The following is a 24,890-nucleotide window of genomic DNA, read 5'->3' as shown; positions in this document are numbered from 1 at the left end:
CCGGACTCAGCAACTCTGCGCTCCGGGGGCGCCCCATCCCGCAGACCCCCGCCAGTGCCAAGGCCAGCCCGCCCGAGTCTCACAGGCAGACACACACACACACACACACACACACACACACACACACACACACACACACACACACACACACACACACACACACACACACACACACATCCAGGTGCCGGGGCAGCATTACCTCGGCCCTCATGGCTCAGGTCGTAGGTCCCCTTCGTTCCCCTCACAAATGCTCTGGACTGACCTCCCCCTCCCACTTGCTCCTTTTGCTGTCTCTTGCCTTAAAGGGAAGGGCTGGTCACCAACTCCTGTTACCGAATCACAGACTTTTTTTTTTCTTTTTGGTAAGATTTTATTTTTAAGTAATATGTACACCCACCATGGGGCTCAAATTGATAACCCCGGAATTAAGAGTCACAGCTTCCACTGACTGAACCAGCCAGGATCCTCGGATTCACAGATCTTAACCGGTTACTTGGACTTGCTCTGGACAGAAACTCACAGTATTCTGATCCCACCGAGGTATCCTTAGGCCAAGCTGATACATTGCTGTGCAGAAGCCTGTTTTCTGTCACCACCACTCCTAGCGGGTACGACCCGAGGTGGCGGCTCTGTCTTTTTTCCTGATGAGTTCACATTTCGGCATTCAGAATGCTGCCCGGCTCACAAGAGGAGACCGGTCATTGTTGTTGAACGGAGAAATGAATGAATGAGGGAGAAGCAGGCTGATAGGAGCAGACTGACAGTCAAAATTTTAAATAGTGTTTAAATGTTCTTAAGTGATGGTCAAACCCCCTTAGTATGGTTATGTTTTCCATGGCAGTGTGTGGGTGAAAGTGCCACGTAACCATGAGTTGGTCGGAAGACGGGGAGAAACAGGAAGGTACTCTTGAGTCCCTGAGTCCTACACAAAATGACTTATTACTGCCAGATGCCCGCAAGTGGAAGTTCAGTGTTGGTATCAGCCACCACAGGCAATGATTTGTCTGCAATAGTTATCCTCCCAGCAAAGCTCTGCTGTCTCCATTTTTATTATCCTATTTCACAGATGAGGAAATTGAAGCCCAGAGAGGGAGAGTCACCTGCCCAAAGCCCCACGGCCGGGAAGCCGCTGAGCTGGCGTTAGCGGGCCCCCTGGTGCTCCATGGACACTGGCCTCGTGCGGGCGGCCAGGGCCTTACCTATGTACATGGAGTTGGAGTTGAGGAAAGGCTTGGCAGGCAGGATAGAGTTCTGCAGGGCCTCCTCATCATTGGAGGGTGGCGGCTCATAATCCGCATCATCTTCCACGGGCGCCTCTTCCTCCTCGTTGGGGGACTCATAGTCGTCATTGTCATCCTCGTTCTGATCGTCGGTAGGGCTCTCATAGTCATCTTCATCCTGCCAACACAGTGACGGGGACAGACCAGTTTGTAGAGGCTCCGTGGCACCCAGGTGCCCGCCTAGATTCTCTCTCTGCCAAGCCTCGCAAGGGTCCTGGGGTAGGGAGGTGGCAGCAGTAGGCCGGTCACTCCCATTTCACAGATGAGGACGCTGAGGTTGGGGAGTGCAATAGCAGGGGCCAGCGAGTCGAGGACTTGGAACCTCCATCAAGGCCTTCAGGCCATGAGGCGAGTGCATTTTCCTCTACACCTTTTTGCCCAAGAGAGGAAAGCAGAAGAAATGAGGAGGGCACAGGAATAAAAGGGTGGAAGAGCCAGCTCTGTGTTGAGTAAACATGTTTTTTATTCTAGGCATCACCAAGAGGGAGATTAAATGCCTGGAGCATTTGCGATGCCGCTAGTTAATTGTCAGTTCTGTTCTTGGTGTGCTTGTGCTCAAAACATTCTTCTCATTAGAACCTAGTGCAGTGTGGAAGGCCATGCTAATGGGGAAACCAGATAACCAAAGCCTGTTAATTAGAAGGCAGATTAAATTGTGTCGGAGAGGGGAGAGTCAGGGCTGTGCAATCCTTTTTGCTGAGAGCTGAGTGTGGAGAAACAACAGCTTATTATTCATGACATCTGACACTGAGTTTAAAGCTGCTTTTTTGGAAGAGACTCTTTCTAAATTTTAAGCATTGCGTTGGATTTTATGTGTGCTTCTTTGTGGGTCTCGGGGAAAGGGAGCCCTGGGGAATGAGTGACTGCCTTTGAGGCCGCTCATGCAAATGGACAGTCATAGTAATGATGTCCCAAGCAGAGGTGGCACCATTAGCCGCATGGGACGAGCGCCTTATCACTCTCGTGCCAAAGTCAGGTGGGCAATAAACGAGCCCAGGGCAGTTCTCTAAAGTCAAGGGCAGTATGGAAAGAAGCCGTGGGAGGTTGCATCTTGATGAGGAAAAGTGAGTAACGGTAGCCTAGAAATCCTTACAGCTTTGCTAGGTGACTTAAGCAAGACTGTCTAAGTTGTTCAATTGAAGATTCCTGTGTTCCTGTTTGATTTGAGGAAAATTTTTTAAAATATTGGAAGGCAAAGTGAGGTTGAGTGTCTTCCTGAACTCTGAAAAAGACTTCATCCCAGGGGCGCCTGGGTGGCTCAGGCGGTTAAACATCTGCCTTCGGCTCAGGTCATGATTCCAGGGTCCTGGGATCGAGTCCCGCATCGGGCTCCCTGCTCAGCGGAGAGCCTGCTTCTCCCTCTCCCTCTGCCTGCCGCTCTGCCTAGTTGTGATCTCTCTCTCTCTGTCAAATAAAGAAATGAAATATTTGAAAAAAATGAAAAAAAAGAATAATAATGATAGTCTTATTATTAAAAAAAAAAAGACTTCATCCTGTCTTTTGTGTTCCTATAACTTGAGAGCAGGGGATGGAACCCCTGAATCAGGGGCCTTGAGAATAGTAGCCTCCACCTGTCTCCCTAGTGGTCCCGCTGACTGCCCTTGACTGACAGAGGAATCCCTAGATTGTCTCAGCCTACACACCCTGGCCCCATTGCTCCTGCTTTCTACCAGGCTTTACCTGGAAGCCTTTCTCAACAAGAGACTTTTCCTCTCCACTTCTCGAACAATGGGCTTCCCCAATGATTTGGCTCCTAAATTTGCATGCATGTATTTGTTCTTAATCATATTCTGCCGTGTGTTATCCATGCTGTAAAATACTTACAGGGTTGGGTGCCTTGTCTCCATCCCTGCTCACCTAGTGCCCTGTGCAGGGCTGGGCATGCACTGGAGCCCACGAGTGTTAGAGGCAGTGGCTAATGGAAAGCCTGTGTTTGTGGAGAGGATGAAGGACACTAGCCTCAGGCTGGGCTCCCACAGGGAGACTCCACATGGCCCTTTGCAGTGGTAAAGATGCAGCTTCGGTGCAAAACTGTACACAGTTTGGGGGAAACTCTGGTCTTTTCCCTTTTGTACAAAATAAATCTGTCCAATTCCTTTGTCTTCTTAGAGAAAGCACAGACTTAGCTAGCATTTTTCAAATGTAATGCTTCCTTTTGCCAGAATCCCATTAAGACGACGGATGCTTTACCTGCTTCCTAAAGGCACTGAGGCGGCTGCTTACCAGAAAGACCACTAGACTGAGGATCGGGCCACCTGGGTCCCAGGCTTGCCTCTAACTGGCTGTGTGGCTCTACATAAGTCCCATTCTCCAGTGGGCTCAGCTGCTTCATCTGTAAAATGAACACACTGGGCTCCGAGCCATAATCGAGTGCTTAGCCGGAGTCCAGCTTCATGCATAGTGGCTGTGAATGCAGTCTTCTGGGGAGAGGATATCCAGAGGACATCAGACTCTCAAAGGGGTCACTGTGACCCCTCCAACATAAAAACCCAATTAGATTGGACTTTCCCTGAGGTCTTTTCAAGGCTAATAGTTGATTCTGAACTCCCTTTCCCTCTGTGTCACCAGTGAGGACTTAAGTCTAGGAGAAAATCTATTTTAAGCTACTTCAGTGTACACCATCTAGGGGAGGGAGTTTGGGAAGGCCCTGCTGTGGGGGTGATAATAGTGACTAATGGCATGATCTGCAAACTCCAGCCCATGGGACAAATCCGGCCCACCATCTGTTTTTGTAAATAAAGGTTTATTGGCATACGGCCAAGCACAATTGTTCAGCTATCATCTATGGCTGCTATTGTGCTGTAAAAGCAGAGGTGAGTGGACGAGCTAGAGGCCATGTGGGTGGCAAAGCTGGAAATATTTACTACCTGACCTTTAGAGAACACACTTTATGACACCCAGGGGAGGGTAATACTGGCATCTTGCTAGAGGCCTTGCTCCTTCTGGCATCATGCTAGTTCCTTATTACAAAGGTGCTCTGCAAACCACTGTAAGGGTAGAAGAGCCCACACCATACTCACAAACGATGACCAGCCCCCATTGTCCTCTTCATGGCTTTCTGTGGAAGAAGATCACACCCTCATCAGTACCAAAAGAAGTCTCTAGAAGAGAAGTCAAAGCAGCACCCCAGCTGATGTACTCTTACACCACTGTCCCTCCCAGGCCTTCATCCTACCTTTCTCATACCTGGGGGCTGGTTTAGTATCAGCTCTAGAATTTCCACCTGGGCAGCTCATTCTACCAGAAGGTAGCAGTGGTGCCCAATCCTTCACCACAGAACAGTCACCCAGAGGACTTTAAAATACACAGACACTGCGGACCTATCCCTAAAGCTTCTTTAAAGATTTAAAGACCCAGGCTTATTATACAGGAGATGGAGGGGCACTGGCTTTGCTCAGGTGCTCGGTCAAAGCCTGGATCCTCCCATGTTTCCCCACAGCATTCCTCATTGCAGATCTGTAGAGGTTCCCAGCTAACCAGGGGCCAGAAACCAGGCACCGGGCACGGTGACACCTGTCCTGCTCTCAACTTGGACCCAAACCTCTCTCTGGGAAAGAACTGCCTGACAGGCAGATGAATAAGGTCACCTGCGCAATACCCCAGGAGCCCAGGAACCGGCAGACAGAAGAATCGAAGTACCTGTCACCTCCTAAAGCAATCACTCCCACCCCTGACACCTTTACCTGTCTCTTCAGGAAACCGCTGGACTTGGGGTCTGCAAAGGCAAACAGCATTGCATTAATGGTGCTACTGGCTTAAGGGCATCTCCCTCTTTCTTCAATCCAGCCCTGCAAGAGAAGCCCCCAGTAGGGGGTATATCTCACCATCTAGGACTGGGGTCCTTGTTGCTTAGCACCTTGGGCCAGGCTAACCGAAAATTCTGGAAACTATCAAAGTCACATTAGTGGAATAACTGGGAGCTCGTGACCGCCTGACTCTCTAGGGGAAGTTCCCCTGAAGTCACAGACCCATGGGTAGGATGCGGGGCAGAGAAAATGAGCTCCCCCTCCCCTCTTTGGTACCAGCTGCAAGACGCTGGGGGCTGAAGGAGTGCTGCAGGTCAAAAACTGGGGCAAAAACAGTCCTGTGCTTCCCGTTGAAGGTTCAACTTGGGTTTGAAAATTCTTTGGGTTTCCATTACAGTGTCACTGGACTCTTGGCTCCCCCACTCACTTGCGTGTGAAGATGCTCCTTCTCTCTTCATTCTTGTTGATTTCTTGACTTAACTTACTGAGAATCCTATGAGATAAAAGACAGATAAGGTGACAAAACCATCATCTCTCCCCCAGTCCAACCTTCCCATTAGTCCTGGAGTTCCCTGATCCGTGTAACCTTGGGCATCTGGGCCGACCTAGACCAGCTTCCTCCTCTGGCCTCCAGCCAGTCCCCTCCACGGGGCATCTGCTCCTCACCTCCTCCCACCTTCATCCCCTCCCCGGTCCCTGCCCCTGCCCAGCCGGCCCTCTGTGCTGGCTCAGCCTCCTCAGTGAAGCTCAAAGACCATCTGTGAAGTCCTGCCCATTCTCACCTGGCTCCCCTTCTCTGAAATTCTGGAGCCTTACAACCTGGATACAACCACTGTGTATTTTATTGTCTTACTGCTCCTGCGGCTGAGGTCCCCTCACTCTTGGTTTAATGTCCCTGTGGTGATGTCAGGCTTCCAGGAACACTCAGACCATCTCTGAAACCTAGAGGAATGAGCTGTTCATTGCAGAGCTGGACAGGAGCTTTGGTGAGCTGTTCTTTGGTCTGTATCCCCTTTCACTTCCCCCCACCCCCTTGCTTCCTCCTTGGTGACATGGATTTTTATAAAATTTGGAGAAGCATTCCCGATCAGGGCACATCCTGCAGAGTGGGAGACTCCCTGATTCACCCATGTCCCAAGGCCAACCTTGGCCAGGACCCTTGGAGATACTCTTAGTCCTTAGGTGCTGTGAGCTAGCAAATCCTCAAACCGCAGAACAGGGATCGCCTTCACGAATAGGATGACACCTCAAGCATACCCCAGCAGTCAGTGTCCAATCCATGGGATCTCTCAAGTCTCCAGGACAGGAGACTCCAGCCCTCATTAGCGCCTGCTGCTGAGACCAAGGGAACCCTCATTAGTACACAGGCTCAGTATTTCCTAAAGATTTGGAGGCAGCTGGGAGGAGCCTCAAAGATGATCTAACCCAATGTCATTTTATAGATGAGGCCACAGAGGCTCACAGAGTGGGTTAGTGATCAGGGAACTCCAGGAACCCCACAAAACACACCCACCGCAGAAGCCAGGCTCCCTAATTACCTGCTATAAGCTCTCCAGGAGCTGAGGCAATTGAGCCTGCGGCCCATCTGACAATGAGCCAGGATCTACTTTCCTTCAGTGAAGGTAACAAGTTTGGCCTAAAACAAACTTGCTAAGTTGGCAAAGGTGGTCCTTAGCATCCACTGCTCCCTGCTTCCCTCATCACTCCCCCAGGCTCCCAAACCCTCACTTCTCCATGGTCCCAGGGCACGCTGGGCTGCTCGGAGCCCTTCTCCCTCATTAGAATGACAGGACACATTTTATAAACACACTGGGGACTTAAGGGGATGGAGAAGGAAGGAGGGTAAGGTTTAGTCCTCCCCTGTAATGTCACTGCTGGGATTTGCTTTAAATCAAGAGTGGGGACTTCACAGCGGCCTCCTGATCACACCACCAGAGCGCTTGTGACACACTTGTTTCCTTTAAGCGATTATTTTGAGAAGCTGATGGGAGTCCCTCTCCTCCCTCCTCTGACATGTGGAAGGGAACGGATCCTTCAGAGTGGCCAAGGGAGCCCTGTTGGTGCCCACATCTTGGCCGAGTCAGGCCATGGTGGCAGTCGCAGCCCCTCCCACGCAGGCATGCCTTCACTCAACAGTGTGCCTTAAGGGCCTTCAAAGTGCCAGGAACTCTGCCGAGGGCTCGGGATGCCTCAGTGAACAAAGCAAAGGCCCCTGATTTCAAGGAGCTTACACACGAAAGAGATACACAATGAACATTTCAGGAAGTGAAATTCTGGGTAAGTGTTGTGTATACATACATGCGACGGAGGTGGGGGCGGGGGTGGGAACGCATGTGTCGGGTGCCGTTGCAATTGGAAACCAGTGGGCCTGGGCACAGAGATGACATTTCAGCAGTGCCCCAAGGAAGGGCCCATCCCAAAGAGCTCGGCTGGCTCTGACCAGCTCACAAAGCTGCTTTGATCCTGAAAAGACCTCCTGCTCTCTGCGGTGGCTCTTCGTACCAGTATCTTTAGCAGCCGGCCTAGAGGCTGCTGGGGCTGTAACTGGCTAAGGAAGGAAATGTCAAACCGCAGGCCCTACAGAAGAGCAGCAGGAGAGGTGTCAGAATGCAGAGCAGGGCCCCCCAAGCTTGCCGCAAGACGGGGGCTCCCAGCGCCCCGCCTGTTTTGGCAGGCCACAGAGAATTCTTCCAGGCCCGCTGGGGCACTGCTGATGGACGGGGCGGGGAGGTGGTTGCAAACCTTCAAAAGTTGTCCCCCCATTCTCACACCCACACAGAGAAACAAAGTGACAGTGAGTGGCCGGAGGTGACTTCATTCCTCTTCCTCCTCCCCACAAACCCCAGGCCTCACTCAGCACCAGAGCTGGGCAGCAGAGCAGGTAGACCATAACTCTGCTGTTGCCTTGTTGTAGGGATAAATGGGGCCCCGAGTCGGGGCTGAAGCCTCTGGCAGGAAGTCAAACCATGTGGCAAGGTGGGTCCAGTGCAGTTGCAGCTGTAGCTTGCTGCATGCTGGGGGCCAGTCTCTGACTGCTCAGTCACAGGCCCTTCCTGGTACTGCTGGAAGACACAGGGTGGGTCCTTGTGCCGAGCCCGACTGCGACACCCGCCCCGTAAGCCGTGCCTACCATATGACCTCCAGCAGGGCGTTTGCCCTCCCTAGGCTCCAATTCCTCACCAGCAAAGTAAGAGCGTTAGTCCTGCTGAGGGAGTCCCTGACCAGCCTGACTGTTGGAATTACACGGGTATACCTGTTACAAACACAGATTACCAGGCTCACTGTAGACTTAACCCATCAGAACCTACAAGGGTGAGGCCTGGGGGCAGTCACACCAACCAGTTTCCTGGTGATTCCTATAGTCTGAAAAGGTGATGAGATCAATTTTGTTGTTCTTAGTATTCTTGGACTTTTTTTTTAATTTTAAGGAGGAGGATAAGGAGGAAAGGAGGAGGAGGAAAACAAAGAGGAGATGGGAAGAGGAGGAGATGGGGGAGGAGGTGGGGAGGAGGAGGAGGAGGAGACAGGGAGGAGGGGAAGGAGGAGGAGATGGGGAGGAGATGGGGAGGAGATGGGGAGGAGATGGGGAGGAGGAGGAGGAGATGGAGGAGGAGATGGGGAGGAGGAGATGGGGAGGAGATGGGGAGGAGGAGGAGGAGGAGATGGGGAGGAGGTGGAAGAGGGGGAGGGGGAGATGGGAGAGGAGGAGGAGATGGGGAGGAGGGAAAGGAGGAGGAGATGGGGGAGGAGACGGGGAGGAGGAGGAGGAGATGGAAGAGGAGATGGGGAGGAGATGGGGAGGAGGAGGAGGAGGAGGAGGAGATGGGGAGGAGGGGAAGGAGGAGGAGATGGGGAAGAGATGGGGGAGGAGGAGGAGATGGGGAGGAGGGGAAGGAGGAGGAGATGGGGGAGGAGATGGAAGAGGAGGAGGAGATGGGGAGGAGGGGGAGGAGGAGGGGAGGAAAGGGGGAGGAGATGGGGAAATAGATGGGGGAGGAGGAGATGGCCTCCTTTTCAGTGGTTCCTTGTGCTTTACCAAGAGCAAGTGGAGGTCCCCTTTGCATTTCGAAATCAACTTTGCTGGTCACAGAAGTAAGAAGGAAAGTATAAAAAGAAAGGCAGGCAGAAAGGAGGGCAGGGAGGGAGGAGGGAGAAGGCCAGGGCAGAAGGAAACAGAGCAGGAGAGGAAGTGCCAGAGCCCATAGAGCACAGGAAGAATCCGTTCCTCCAGGAGCCATCTCCTTATTGCCTCCGTTGTTGCCTGTGTTCCTGTCTGTTCAGGGGCTTACAGTGTAAACCCATTTCTCACCAGACCTCCCACAGTAAGAGCTTTAGAGAGCTTTTCCCTCTTCCCCTCTTCCAGGCCCTCCCACGCAGGGGGAGGCTTGCTCCCTTGACTAGGATTTCAGAGGGCAGGCTGCTCCCTCCCAGGACGACAGGCTCCCAGGCCCAGAAGAGGCAAAGTCTGTTTGCTGAGCTCGGCACCTCCAGCTCTCCGCCCACCTGTCCTCAGTCCGCATCTCTGCCGCCCCGTGGGCACCCAGCACACATTCTCACTCTGGCTCCGGCTCTTGCTCTGCATTTCTTCCTTTATTTTATTTTACTTATCTTATTTTTTTAGGTTTCATTGAAATTCTAGTTAGTTCACATATAGTGCATGATTAGTTTCAGGGGTAGGGGTCAGTGATTCTTCATTTGCATACAACACCCAGTGCTCATTACACCACATGCCCTCCCCTACGCCCCTCACCCAGTGACCCCACCCCTCTCTTCCCCTCCCTTCCAGCAACCCTCAGGCTGTTCCCTAGAGTTAAGTCTCTTATGGGTTGTTTCCCTCTCTGTTTTCATCTTATTTTATTTTTCCTCCCCCACCTCTATGTTCACCAGTTTTGTTTCTTAAATTCCACCTATGAGTGAGATCATATGATAATTGTCTTTCTCTGATTGACTTAGTTCACTTAACATAATACCCTCTAGTTCCATCCACGTCATTGCAAATGGATTCCATCCTTCTTTAAAGGAACACAGGGCTCCACGCCTACGGGTCAGCCTCCTTGAACCAAGAGCCAGACCTCTGGAAGTTCTGTCCTTGTCACATGAGAAGCCAGGTGTGGGTCTTGGGACCCAGGGAGGTGCCTTTCACTGTCATCTCAGGTCTCAGGGCAGAACCACCTGTGGGAGGGCCTAGCGTGGTCTCCCCGCTTCTCAGCCTTGTACCCCCCTATGATTTTACACGTAGTATTTTACTTGTGCTTCACAATTATTTTGTGGTACACAGATCATTCCCATGTTTACCACCAAGGAAGCAAGGCACTAAGAGAGGGATTTGCCAAAGGCCACATGAGCATGTGTAATGTGGAGCGGAGCTGGGAAGTCAAGTTTTCCAGACTTGCTTTGGAGGAGAAGGAGTGGCCATCAGTTGAGAGGAGGCATTTCTCCTGTGGGGAACACTGGCTACCTGGACAGGGATCAGCCCATGGATGGGAGAGGAAGGAGGAGGGTGGAGACAGACCTGTCACTCTAGCAATTCCGTGGGGAGGCTGGGTCACCTTCTTTAAGTGGCCCAGGAATGGCCTGCTCACCTCTGGGTCCCTCCTTCGGTCCTTGCGTTCTCCTTCTTTCCCTGCTGTTTCTCAGGCAGGCTGACTCGCTATTAGGAGGCCTGCAGCTTCAGCAGGAGCATGGACAAGTAACCAGTTATTACTGCATTCCCTCTCTGATGGGATCTTCACTTTTCCTAGCCTAATTCCACTCTCGGTAAGGGGTAAAATGGGAACTCATGGTATAGACACATCCAACATCTATCTGTTGCCTACACCACCACCCCATCTCTCCCTTCTCCTTATTTTTTTTAAGTTACACTATGGATTTAAATATAAAACTCATCACATTTTTAAAATAAACTCCAAATCAGCATCAGCAGCCTTGAACATGTATTCTACCGATTTAGCCAGATAAGTCTCAGCTATACCATGGGTTTTAAGCCCGTCCCTCTAAAGGAGGCTGAGTTGTTTTATTTAAAAACTCTCCTCCAGTACAGTATTTGGGGTGTCTCTAGGAGGAACTGTCCGAGAGAGTACCTGTATCTGCAGACAAAGTCTTCCTCACCAGAATCTATCTTCTTACAAATCTGTTTAATAGAGGTTTTTTTTTAAGCATGGGGGAAGAAAATCCCGATATTCAGAGGAGTGTAATCTTGTTTTGGTCTGCTGTGCATAAACACAATTTCTTTCCCGTAGCCCCTTAGGGTAATGATTATGGCCAATGAACCTATGTACAAGGGAACAGAACAAATCGGTATTGAACACCTATCCGCATCAAGGACAGCATCAGACAGCTCATGTGGACTGCCTCCTTTAAAATCCAGCACTCCCCCTAGTTAGTTTTTTTCCCTTCTACGGATGAGGACACAGGCTCAGAGGGTTGATGAGACTTCCCCAAGGTCCCACGGCTGGTGGGAGGCAGGGCCCACTTTAGAACTTGGTTCTCTCTTGCTCCAAAGCCCATGCCTTTCTAGTCTTAATCCACCCCCCTTTGGCAGCACAGCATGATTAGGAAAAAACTTAGAACTGTACTCACTGGGACTTTGCATAAAATAACAGGAACTGCTAACGCTTGTTCAGTGTGTACAGTTATTTCCCATTATTTCCTCTAACTTTCCTGCTGACTCTTTGAGGTAGGTTCTGCTATTATCCTCATTTTACAGATGAGGAGTCTGAGGCTCAAGGAACCAGGCACTTGCCACAGACTCACAGCTAGTGAATGGAAGAATTGGGTTTTAAGCACTCTGACCTCGGAGCTCGTACTTTCACTCACTAAGCTCTCCTGTCTGCCTGTTCATACCTAAAATTATAACCCCTAGAAGAGCGAGCCTCCACGGTCACCTTCTTTTATTTTACAGACTTGGGAAACTGAGAGTGGACAAGGGACTCATCCCAGGCACAGAGCTCTTAGTAAGTAGAGCTGGGATTGGTGCTTGTTATCCACATCTACCAAGAGGGTCGGTAACTCTTCGAGAGTCACCGAATCAGGGCAGCCTGGACCTTCCTTAGATGCCTCCCTCACTACTCCCCGTTCACCTTTGTGCTCCATGGGCAGCTTCCTAGCTTGTCTGGGGCACACATGTACACTGGAGGGGGATTTTGTTTCCATTTTCAAATGGCTAAAGAAATGCCCCACCCTACCGCACCCGCAAATGAGTGTTTACAATCCGCCTTCCACACTAACTAGCAACCACTTCTCACTCGCCTCCTTCTCCAGACACTCCAGTGTAGCTCCAGACATCAAGTGAGCCCAGCCTTAAGGTAAAAAAGGATTTTCCGAGCTGAAAGTATCTTCCTTATCTCTTTCTTTCCACTGCTCTGATTCAATCCCCTCTGCCCTGCGTGTTCAGGGCCACGGTCCCCACTGAGGCTCCTATCCATGAGTGGGGTCATGTACCTCCTCCCTAGCTTCCTTCCCTCCTTCAGCTGGGTCCTCGCCTGCCATCTTATACATTGCCCTGGAGAAAGCCAAGACACCAGCTTTATCTCCCTGTTCTCCCTGTGGTCCTCACCTCCCCAACTCTCTTAGGCTCCTTAGGACAGCTCACAGAGCTTCTCATTCATGACCAGTTCTGCAGCTTCTTTGCTTGGTGTGCCCCTAGCTGCTCTGACGCATTTGCTGTTCAATTCCTGGTGCCTGGTGCCCATGCCTTTGCAATATAGTCCCCATTCCTAGAATATCAACCCATTCTTTATCTGACCATTCCTGGCATGTCAGGATCTCACTTAGCTTCCCTGCCACCCCAAAGTCTTCCCTGAATGCCATGGGGAAAGTGACTTTTGCTTTCCTACTCCCACGGAATGTGTACCTGCATGCGCCACAGCACTGTTATAATTGTTGAAGGATTGCTTTGTATAGCTGACCCTCCCACTAGAATGTGTGTCCTGAGGTGGGGATTCTGCCCCTTAACAAAGGCCTGACACATTATATTGGCATCTAGTAGCAGTTCATTAATGAAGTATTAGTACTGTATGGGAACCAAGAGATGCAAACCCAAATGTGCTCAAGACCAGGTACATATATATTACACAAATATATTTTATTACATGCTTATTATGTATATTAAGAATATATTACAGAAAATCCGTATTTCTAGGGACTTTTGATAAGTTCAAAGACTGGACATCATTGGGTCCAAATGGACTGGAGCCAAGTAGTTGCAGCTTTCTTGGGATGGAAACTATCACCCTGGTTTGCCAGTCTCTAGCACTCCCTAGTTTTTCACCAACAATGAAGTTTTGTGTTGATGACCTCTTTTCTCATTATACTTTACTATTATATTTCTTATAGTGGAGAAATATTTCTTCATACCCATAGTCTATCCAAAGGTGTTAAATGAAAGAGAAATTGAGAGGACTTCGTATTTTTCAACCTGACCCATTCTACACATTTGTATCACCCGCTTGGCTCCGGTAAGCATTTGAGTATGTGAGACCTTTACTAGAGCGGTGAAAATACACGACGCGAGGTGCACGATGCCTCTCATTTCAGCACCCACGTCAGACCTCGGTTGTGCATCACGGCCCCCCTTGCTCGCGATTCTTCTCAGGACGGTGCCCCTGACAGCCACAATGATGTCCACTGCCATTCTTCATCAAGTCCAACTCTGTCATTTTACTGAGCTGGAAACTGAGGTCAGGAAAGCTTAAGCAATCACTGATCTGGTGTGATGCCCTCATGAAGCTGATCTCGTGACTCCATTCCCAAGTCGTCCCACTGGGAGAGAGGAAATGAAAACCCGGTCCCCGGTCGGGCTTGTCTTTGGCAAGAGCAGGCAACACACCAGCTGGGCTGAATCTGCTACTTCTTTTTCTCAACCTATCATGAAACTTCTCTTTCCCGTGCCCTGCCCTTGCCTCTCCCCTTCCTGTTGACTCTCCTAGTTCAAACCAACAGTCATAGATTAAGTGTCTCAGCGCTCCCTGGACTACTTCCCATCCCAGCCTCGTTCCCCAACATGCAAGGAATTGGGGGGAGTACTTACGGCACCCGGAGCTTAGGGAACTTCTGGATGTCATTTTCTGTCAGGTTCTGAAATTAAGACACACACGCGGGTTACAACCCACACAGGAAGGGTCCTGGCCCGGGTGAGGAGAGTGAGGTGTGAAATGGAGTAGTGGGGACTGCAGCAAACCGAAGAGCCCACCTCCCCCCACCTACCCAAAGTGACGGCTTCTAGATGTTGCATAAAACACCAGTGGGCCTGATGTGGCCAGATCTACTTTTTCAAAGGGAATCCCCAAATCTGGATTTTAGGTGACATCTCCTGAGTTCGAAGTATTGACAAATAATTTTATGATAAGCAAACAAACATGATGAGAGCTAAATTGTAGAACCAAACAAACTGTTTTGTGGGCTGAATTTGGTCACGCTGCAACCTCTTCCCTAGGCTTTTACCCCAGACTTCAGGGTCCCTCTCAGTCCTCATATGGAGAAACTGTGAGAAGCCAGCCTGGAGAAGGGTTCTGGGCCCTTATGCCACTATCACACCCCAAAGCCTCTCTCATCAGGGTTATTGGTAGCATTCTCTAGATGTGGGGATACAATAAAGAGGCTTTCCTGAGGGAACAGAGAGGGGAGAGGAGAAAGAAACCCATATCTGTGAAGAACTGACTCTGGGGGTCTGCCTTACTCACACCCTGATTAACCCTCATGTCAATCCTGGGATTTAGGAATCATGAGTGTTCCCATTTTACAGGTGAGAAAGCTGAGGCTCTGGGATGTTAAGGGAATTTCAGCTTGTAGGTGATATTGCTGGGGCTGGAGCCCAGCTCTGTGGCATCTGTGGTCAGTTTTCTTCCTGCAGACTTCCCTCTTCCCACATCTGATCCCTTTGAAGGACACGGTGACCCGTGCTGGAGGGGAAGAGGGTGGCAAAGGTAAGACAAGGAGGTGTCCCAGAGCAGGAGAGGCAGGGTGCCAATCACAGAAACAGAAAAGAGGGTGAACCCACTTTCCATGGAATGAATGCTGAGCCATGCAAAGGGATCCACTGACGTTCTAACCGAAGCTGGAAAACAGGTGGTTAGGATGAAAGCTCTGTAGTCAGACAGGCTGGGTTGGGATCTTGGTTCGTCCATTGAACAGCAGTCTGATTTGGGGCATACTTTTAAGCTCCCCGAGCCTCAGCTTCCTTATCTGTAAAATACTATTAAGGGCCACCTTTCAGGGGTTGTGAGCACTGAATGGGATGAAGTGGGTCATGTGCTTGGCTCGGTGCTTGGCACACCCTCTGTGAATAATAAACCTTATGTGAATAATTTATTAATAATTAATAATTATTTTATAATTATTAATAATTAATAATTATAATAATTAATTTATGTGAAAATAAATAATAATAAGCTGGGGTCTGGCTGTCTCTCAGAGGTTAGTTTTGCCCCTGCTCCTGCTCTGGCCTGGGAGCCGCCTGGCAGGTTGTTGGCTGCCCACGGGAAAGAGCTGGGCATGCTCCCCTTTGAGCCCAGCAGTGCAGGAGCTGGGGCATCTTAGCAATGAGTCCATTGGGCTCACCTGCCCCAGCTCTTGGGCACAGTGTCTGACCCAGCCCCCTTAGCAGACCTGGCAGTAGGGTTGGGGCCGGAGTTTGCCCAGAGTCCTGAGACAATCAGGCTTTTGGTCAAGCTTCTTAACCTCTCTTTTTTTTTATTTTTTATTTTTTTTGAGATTTATATTTCGCGGGGGGTTGGTGGGGAGGGGCAGAGGGAGAAGGAGAGAGAGGAGCCTGACATGGAGCTCAATCCCAGGTAACTAAGATCATGACCCAAGTCAAAGTCAGATGCTTCACCGACTGAGCCACCCAGGCTCCCAGGAAGAGAGTCTTAAGTAGATGCCACGTTGAGCGCAGAGCTCAACACAGGGCTCAAGACCCTGAGTTCATGACCTGAGTCAAAACCGAGAGTCGGACTGTGCCACTCAGGTGCCCCTCTCTTTTATTCTTTTCAATGTCTCTAAGCAGCAGCTTCGCCTTCCTCCAACACCAGCCCCTCTCAGGGATGTGCCAAGACTCATGTTCAGAGTGGCATGGTGAGTGCGGGCTATCTGGGGGCTGCCAGGCGGCTGGTGGCCACATACGGGGTGGTTGGTGCCTGCCTTCTGTTTGGCCTAGTTGAGGATGTGGGCTGAGGGAATCGGAGCAGAAGTGTGAGAAGGTGGACTTGAGCATGGCTGGAGACACAGAGGAGCAGAATGTTAAGGAAGAGAAAGGCCTTTAGAACAGACACAGGAACGGAGAGGAAAGACGAGAGACGTTTACAAGATTTTCAGAGAGTTCTGCCACATGATGTAACCCCTTTTCTACCTCCTTCTAAAACCTCCAGCCACTCTGGGTTACCAGCATGATCCCTTGTGCCTTTGCAGGAGTGCAATTAGGTGCTGAGTGTGTCCTCCTGATGGGCCCTGCCTGGGGAGGCGATGTACGGGCGCTGCTGCCTGCCCACTCAGTACGTACTCCCCCTTGCTCCCTTTCTGCCTGGACCTGGATTTCATTTGGGACAGTAAATGTGCCATGTCCACAAACACTGAACACCCTACACTTCCCAGCAGATAGCGGAGGTCATGGGACTCAGTTGAGCCCAGTGAGATATAACCTGAAGTCTACTGGATGGAACTTCTGGAAAAGTTACTATTTACCTGAATAGGAGGGGAGGTATTCCCCATGCAATTTTGTGCCTTTTACTCTTTGCCCTGCCCCCTTCCTCCTGCCTGGAATATGGATGTGAGGTCTGGAGTTGGCATAGCCAACCTGCAGCCACTCGGACAAAAGCCATAGGCGTTTTCCATAGACTAGATGGGTTGGGGGGGGCTGGGTTCCCGACGACTTCGTTCAGCAGCTCACCAGCCCCGCGTGCCTGCCCTAGATTCCTTATCACTTGAGAAAGATAAACCCCTGTTTGGTTAAGCCACTGTGGTCAGGTTTCTGTTAAAGGCAGCCACATGCCTTCCTAACTGACACAGTTCCAAACACTTTTTGTCTTCTCTTTCAACCTTCTGGAAGTATGGCAACCCCCTTCCCCACCAGATGAGGTTCTACTCTTCTCACTGGGAAACCAAAATAGGAGCAACACAGATACAAGGGACCTACTAGCTCCAACAACGGAAAGAGAGAGAGAAAGAGAGACAGAGAGACAGAGACAGAGACAGCGAGAATGCGGCCTTCCACTGCTGCCTTCAGGAGCAGAATGGTCCCTGATATTACAAAACCAGGAGTGACGGATGAGAAATTAGAGCTCTACCCAGAGCTCATGCTGTACCCAGAGTACCTGGGGTGGACGGTGGGTTTCAGCAGAAGCTGTCTTTAAACACCCCAGTTGCGGGGCCAGATACCGGGTTCTGCTCCCTGTTCTCCTGGTTCCTAGTGCCCTTCTTTCCATTTCCTCCTGCTCACACGATAAGTAGAATATGCGGCAGTCTCCAGGGACTGACAGGTCCTGGATACAGGAGCAGAGGAGACAGCGACTCTGATACCATCTCTCCACCATGGAAACAACACGGTCTTAGCACGCCCGAGCTTCACACAGGGAGTCTTGTGGGGACTGGAAGGGACTGTCACCCACTGATCCAACATGCTCTTGCTCAGAAGGAGAAGAGAGAGAGGCTCAGATAAGGCAAGTGCTTGCTCAAGGTGACCCCAGAGCATCAGGGCTGCAAGCAGGACCATCCTCAAAGAGGTCTTACTCCCGGTCCACTCAGCACCGATAAGTCTCGGATCTCAGTTCTCAGTGGTAAAGGCACAAGAAGGAAATATTTACATTTAGTACTAAGGTGCCAAGATCAACAGCAACAAAACGCCAGGTATTCCCTAGGCTCAAGGCTCAGTATGAAGAAATAACATCGTTAAAAACTCATGCAGTGTTAAAGTAAATTAAGTGTGTGCTTTAGTCCAATGACTAGGCATGGGACTTAGAAAATTCACATCACGTCTCTGTACACATTTCCTCAGTTGCAAATGGGGTGGTTGGAGCCTTCCCAAAGATACTTTTTTTTTGCCATAAAACAAGCTTCTGGAAGACAGAAATCACACCATAGTCATCTCTATATTCCTAGGATGTGGCATGGTCCTGTATGTAAAGGGAGCCCAGGAAAATGCTTGTGAGGTGAATGGATTGGTGAATTCATGCATGATTTAGGTGAAACAGTGAACACACATGTCTTACATGGCAAATGAAAGCAAAACTCAGACCAACAGGGCACAGTTTGGCCTCAGCATGAAACTTAAGAGCTGCCTAGAAAGGGGCAGATGACTATGTGTGGTAGTGAGCGCACAATCCCTAAAAGAATTCAAGCAGATGTCAATGGCAGGGATGCAATATAGGAAATGGTTTGGAGTGCTGGGCAGAAAGCTAGAGCTCATAACCTCTCTGGCCCCTTCTAACCCTAAAGGCTTATGGCTGCTGACCTCAGTGCTGCTAACCATGCCTTGCAGGAAAACAAAACTTACCTTGCCCTCCTCACTCCCAATCCAGATTGGGAGCATCTACCCATGAGACTTTTGAAGTCTTGTTCCCACTTCTTTTGAAGGGCAAGGAAGCATGAGATGGGAAGGGGGTAGACTGGTACAGCAGGGGTCTGTCTCGCCCATAGGCAAAGGTGACATTTCAGGGGAAATGCTCAGACCACCTCCCAGCCACTTTCCACCTCTCAAAGCTCCAGGTATTCCCTAGGCTCAAGGCTCAGTATGAAGAAATAACAATGTTAAAAACCGATGCAGTGTTAAAGTAAATTAAGTGTGTGCTTTAGTCCAATGACTAGGTATGGTCTCTCAAAGTGGCATCTCTTTCCATTCAAGGGCTTAGTCCTTCACGTACGACTACCTCTTAGTATTATATTAAAGCTCTTTGCAATATAATGGAGTAAAGAGAGTCCTATCACATGTGTTTAATTGGCAAAAAACTGTGGATTTGGTAGAGAGAAAGAGGGATGTAATGAATAATGAGGGTGATTTCACACTTTATTCCATTCAGTGAGTATGTACTACAGAATGAGAGATGGGAAAAAAGAATCTTCTGTTCTCCCAAATGGTCTTTTTTCCCCTTAGGCTTCTCAAAGTATGGATGGCATTTGAAAAGATTTTCAAGGTGTGTGTGTGTGTGTGTGTGTGTGTGTGTGTGTGTGTGTGTGTGTGAACTGTACTTGGATTCCTCCTTACACTTTGACTTTAGAATGTACCTTGGTATCAGTGAAAGACCTGGGAGGTATCCTGAATAGCAGGATCCTGAGAGGTGATGACAGCAGGAGCCATATAAAACCTCAGAAGATGGCAAAGGGCTGTGTGGGGATTCTGAAGACAGGCATTGACCCTGAGTATCCCCAGGAACAGGGTAGACCAGTTGGGTCCACCAGGATTGGTTAATGTGTGGAACAGCTTTGGTCTTAATGTGTCAAACTGGCCAGCACTTACCAAAAACCGCTGCCCATCGATGTGATGCTTTTTCACTGCCTTCTCACAGTCCCTGTAATTCAGCTGCAAAGGGGAGGAGAAGGTGCTGTCAGTGGCGGGCAGGTGCAAGCCATTAGCTCCCCTCACTTGCCTGCCCCAGAAGCTTAGCAATTTGTGGTACTTGTGGCTAGCCAGACCCCAACCCCCCTTCCCCCCACTGTAACAGACGGGCCCCATCCCTACCTCAGCTCTGCTTTCACTTGTCCCTTGGGACTCTCTGAAATGGAGAAATTGCCTCCGTCTAAGGTTTTGGGGCCAACCTCTACAAAAAGAGAGTACCTTCAAGCCTACAAAGTCTGGCCACATGCTTCTCAGGCACACAGAGAAGAGGTGAGAAAAAAAAAATCAATAGCAACCATTGTGTCACCACCAAAAGTCAACCTTGGAGAACATTCGATGTGTTTCCTATAGTGCTTTATTCTGAGCACATCTCTAAACATAATGGAGGTTATCACTCAGGATAAGATATTTAATCTTATTCTAACTTTTTCTCTTAAAATTACCTTAAAATGATAATATAGGCACTGCCTCATGTTATCACAAACTTACTCTAAACATTGTTTTCTTTAATTACTCCCTTATTGCTGCTGTTCCAATAGTGGTAATAGAAACTGCTGATAATTACTGAATGCTTGCTATCTGGCAGGCGCTCTTCAGTGTATTTTAACCAATCTTAAGTCTTTAATCTTCCCATCTTCCAGAGAGAGTCAAAAGTGCAGAAGGTTAAGTAACTTGCACGAGGTCCATGGGTAGCAGGTGACAGAGGTGACAATCGGGCTTCAGAACAAGGCTTTAATGTTCTCCTTTTTGTTAGTAACAGGGTAACTTATAGTAAGTAAAGTGAACAAATGTAAGTATACCTTAATACACCATCCAGATCAAAATATAGAAAGAACATCACGGATATCCTTCTGCACACAGTTTTTTTGCTCTATTTAAGATAAATTAAGCTGGATTCTCAGAATAAGTTATAAGATCAACAAGAATGATCTTGGTTGCTTTCCCAAAGAGTCACATCAATTGACAATCGTATCACTTTTCTGTTTCACCTTATTTTCAACAGCCTAAGAACTTGCATTTGAAATATCCCCAAATGTGATACTTTGGGCTGGAGTATTTAAGGTGAAATGTTTGTCCTGGAGAATCTTTGGTTCTCATCACAAGTGTCAGGCTCACAATTTGTGGCAGCCTTCTTTGGGAGGCAAATCATGGTCTTTTTTTTTTTTAATGGTCAATCAATGTAAAAAGTGAATATAATTGTTGTAGTCTCTTGGCTTGAAAGGGTGGGATAAATGTTAGAAAGCTCAGAAAAAGCTGATTTCGAGGTCAGTGTGAAACATGAGCAACATCTGAGGCACCATGAGCATCGTTTCTATTTCCATGCAATGGGGTAGAAGTAGTTCTTGGACTATCCAACTGACTTTAATTCATCATTCACTGTCATCATTGTCAGATAAAGCTCTGATTTTGCAGATTGCTGACTTTGACTCTACATAGACAGATAGCCCCGTGGACTGGGGCCTCTCTAGAAGTTTGATTCTGATCATAACCTGGGCCTGGGGGCTAGAATCTGTATTTTTAGCAAGCACATAGAGGATTCTATGAGCACCCAGCTTTGGTAGGCAGTGGTCTAGAGCAGGTACCTGGTATTCTAGTTGGGACAACTGAGGCCCAGAGAAGGGAAGGGATTGGCCTAAGGTCACACAGTGGGTTGGGAGCATAGCGGGGATTAGAAATGGCTCTGACCCTGTGCCTCGCCATGGCACAGCCGGGGATGCTTCTCCCTCTTCCCCTCATCCTGCTCTCTCTCTCTCTCAAATAAATAAAGAAAATCTAAGAAGAAAGAAAGAAAAAGAAAGAGAGGAAGGAAGGAAGGGAAGGAAGGAAGAAAGGAAGGAAGGAAGGAAGGAAGGAGAAAGAAAGGAAAGAAAGAAAGAAGAAGAAAAGAAAGAAAGAAAGAAAGAAAGAAAGAAAGAAAAAGAAAAGAAAGAAAGAAAAGAAAGAAAGAAAGAAGAAGAAAGAAAGAAAGAAAGAAAGAAAGAAGAAAGAAAGAAAAGAAAGAAAAAGAAAGAAAGAAAGAGAAAGAAAAAAGAAAGAAGAAAGAAAGAAAGAAGAAAGAAAGAAAGAAAAAAAGAAAGAAAGAAAAGAAAGAAAGAAAAAGAAAGAAAAAGAAAAGAAGAAGAAAGAAAGAAAGAGAGAGAGAGAAAGAAAAGAGAAAGAAATTGGAGGGGTTAAAAAAATCCAAAACATGACCTCTGTCCTCAGGGACTAGCATTCCAGACAGAGGATGAGCTACACATATCTAAGACAGTAAGACACAAAAGCCTGCCAATCTGCGCGGGCATCCCCAGCTAGGGCCCTGTAAATAGAGCAGGAAAAAGGGACTATCAAACATGAATTGGCCCCCCTCAAGCTGCTGAATGCTGCGCACACCATATCTCCTTTAATTCTTTCAACAATCCCATGAGGGTATTTGCTGTTAGTGTCTCTATTTTACTGATGAGGAAGCTGAGGCTCAGAGAGGTGAAGTAACAAAGGGAAGTTCACCAAGCTAGCAGGTGGTAGAGCCAAGATTCCAACCAAAGGGTCTGACTCTAGAGCTGGCTGGGAGGTGTCTCCGAAGGGGACCCAGCCTCTCTGCTTCAGTAGAAATTGCACCTGGCCATGGATCCTTTGAATAGGATAGTTGATGACTAAGATCCATCCCCAAATGACTCCATGGTCCATGGTCAGTTCACTTGATATTTTCTCCCTGGGGGAATTAAGGTGCCCAGGATTTTAAGGGCATCCATCTGAGTCTGTTGGGGATGGGACTTTCTGGATCACAGATTCCCTTTAATCTCATCCTACCATCGTTTTTCTTCCTTCCTTTTCTTTCTTTCTTTCTTTCTTTCTTTCTTTCTTTCTTTCTTTCTTTCTTTCTTTCTTTCTTTCTTTCTTTCTTTCTTTCTTTCTTTCTTTCTTTCTTTCTTTCTTTCTTTCTCTCTCTCTCTCTTTCTTTCTTTCTTTCTTTCTTTCTTTCTTTTCTTTCTTTCTCTTTCTCTCTCTCTCTCTTTCTCTCTCTCTTTTGTTCTTTCATTCTTTCTTCTTTCTTTCTTTCTTCCTATGTCCAAAGAAGGAACCTGTCCCAGTGCTACAGATGTGTCCCAGGGTCTGGGGTCTCCAAGAAGGAGGCTCTCCCTTTCCCCAGCTCAGGCAGATGGCCATTTTCCCGAATCACCCTTGACCCATTGTCCATCTCCCTGCATTAAGGGGGGATTTGCCCATGGATTCTGCTGTTGCATAGTTGTTGTATAGTTTTTCTCACACTGAAGATGGGGCCTGTCTGGGCCTCTCAGTCTGTTCCCAGGATCCTCTCACCAATTCTCAATATTTTCTCCTTCCTTTAATTGAGCTAACATGCCACTTTATAGCATCTTGGCAAATTTCACCTTCTTGTCCTAACTTATTTGGTCTACATTTAAGAAAAATACTTCAAAAGTCAGTTGTCCCAGCCACCTTTGCACCCACAGTGCTGAAACCTGTTTATTGTGACCTTTTGGAGGAAAGAACAAAAACGAGATACACACAAAGCAGCAAATAACAGGATCTGTGGGCCATGACTTTTTCATGCCACACCCGATTCTACATCTTCACATATCTCTTATTTAGGTGGAAGGAGAGCAGTGAGGCACTATATAGACCCCAGATGCCTATGTGTCCCAGGGAGTCCCATTCCACCCCCAGGAAAAACAGAAAGTTGACTTAAATGACCTCTAAAGTCTTGACTTTAAAACCTCATCTTTACAACCATCTACAGTGTCAACTGAATTCCATCCCAGCCTGCAGGGATGGGGCTGTTAGAAGATCATATGCCCCTTACAAGACTTCTTATCCCTTGAACAGGGATGGAGAGTCCCCGAGACGTGTGGCTTGGGATCTGCCCAAGCAGACGCGTGACCTGTGGTCTCCCCAGCAGATGACCAAGCACCGGGGTCCTTGAGTGGCCCCTCCAGGGCTGGAAGGCAGGACAGTGACCCTCTCGTCTCAGGTCTGCCACAAGCTTGGCCTCTGACCCTGCTGGCAAAACTCTTCCTCTTAGGGGCCTCAGTTTCCCTCGCTGTCTCAACCGATCACAACCTGGAGCTTGTAGCAGTTCTCCCACCTGCTTCACAACACCCTCCTAAACCTCCAGCGAGATTCTGTTCTCTTACGTAAGGGCTTGAGGAGTCCTTTTTCAGGTCATGAGAAATGACTGCCCAGACATTCATGCTAGGCTTCTCCAGCCCTCCTGCCCTGCCTTTGCTTTCTCCCATACCCAGGGCTCCATTCACCCCTTTCTAGTAAGCAGCCTCGATCTCATTAGTGGTTACAGCAGTTCTGAGTCTCTGAGCATGGACTTTGAAGCCAGAAAGGGGTGACTGGAATCCTGCCTCTGTCACATGTAGTCCCTGGGGCTTTGGGCCATTTAACCTCCCGGAGCCTACTTTGCAGCTGAGCCAAGAGGACAGCGATACTGGAGAGTGTTAAATGGGACAGTGCCTACAGAGTGCAAACTAAAGTGCTGGCACTTAGTAAGTGCACACCCATCTGAGGGCCTCCCTTCTCCCCAGAACTCATCACCAGGGACACTCAGGCATGTGCATCTACATAGCGCTCGCTCAACTGGTAAGGCTGCCGCGGGGTTGGAAGGTCCAATGCTCTACTTTACACCTCTCATGTTCTGCCCGGACCCCTTCTTCAAGCCTCTGCCCAGCCCACTGAGGGTCGCCAGCGTCACCACCAACAAAAGAGCAAGGCTCACCTTCCTGAAATAGTCTGCAAGGCTGTCGGGGTCCCAGGCCAGGACATCTGAGCGAAAGGGCACGTTCTTCAATGCCATGGCTGCTCTCCTGGGACAGAACTCACAAGCGGAGCACGGGTGCTGCACCCATGGACAGAGAACTCCAAATCCACAGTGTGGAGGTGTCCTTGACTCTTCCAACTCCCAGTTACCTTCTGGAACCCCCTTGTTGGAGCACACGTCTTTTCTGCTGTAACCAGATCCCAGAAAGCAACGGCTTCCCCTGCGAACAAATATGGTCTCTTCTCAGAAAACGACTCAGCAAGTTTCCTTTACCACTTCCTCTGCTCGGCTCTAAATAAGTAAACAAGGAAGCCCAGCTCTGAGGGCTGGAGAGGTAGAGAGAGCGATGGAGTTGGTAATCTCCCCCTGGTCCTGGCCACCCCCACCCCATGGGAGGGACAGTGAAGGGGACTTAGACTCCAGTGTGAGCCCGAGTGTGTTTCCATTAAAACTCCTGGCACCCAGATATTTATACTGCTGTCTTACTTGGCTGGGTCTTCGCAGATGAAAATCTATTTTGACAGTTGACCTCAAATATACATAAGCTCCCACATCAG

At 48.9% G+C, this 24,890-nt stretch overlaps 1 protein-coding gene across 1 annotated transcript in view; it reads right to left on the bottom strand.

Moving 5' to 3' along the window:
• Window positions 1-24,590, bottom strand: part of LCP2 (lymphocyte cytosolic protein 2) — a 43,787-nt gene extending 19,197 nt beyond the window's left edge. Inside the window, exons 1-7 of the mRNA XM_027605216.2 lie at window positions 24,292-24,590; window positions 19,470-19,532; window positions 14,055-14,101; window positions 5,454-5,519; window positions 4,964-4,995; window positions 4,301-4,338; window positions 1,200-1,398 (exon numbers count right to left, since the gene is read on the bottom strand). Coding sequence (XP_027461017.1) covers window positions 1,200-1,398; window positions 4,301-4,338; window positions 4,964-4,995; window positions 5,454-5,519; window positions 14,055-14,101; window positions 19,470-19,532; window positions 24,292-24,369 — 523 coding nt within the window. The 5' untranslated portion in view covers window positions 24,370-24,590. The remainder of the gene's footprint in view (window positions 1-1,199; window positions 1,399-4,300; window positions 4,339-4,963; window positions 4,996-5,453; window positions 5,520-14,054; window positions 14,102-19,469; window positions 19,533-24,291) is intronic.
• Window positions 24,591-24,890: the final 300 nt, after the last annotated feature.

This window comes from Zalophus californianus, chromosome 5 (assembly GCF_009762305.2).
Source record: "Zalophus californianus isolate mZalCal1 chromosome 5, mZalCal1.pri.v2, whole genome shotgun sequence".
Classification (NCBI taxonomy): domain Eukaryota; kingdom Metazoa; phylum Chordata; class Mammalia; order Carnivora; family Otariidae; genus Zalophus; species Zalophus californianus.
Note: the sequence above shows the minus strand (reverse complement) of the source record. Positions and strands in the feature narration are given on the sequence as shown.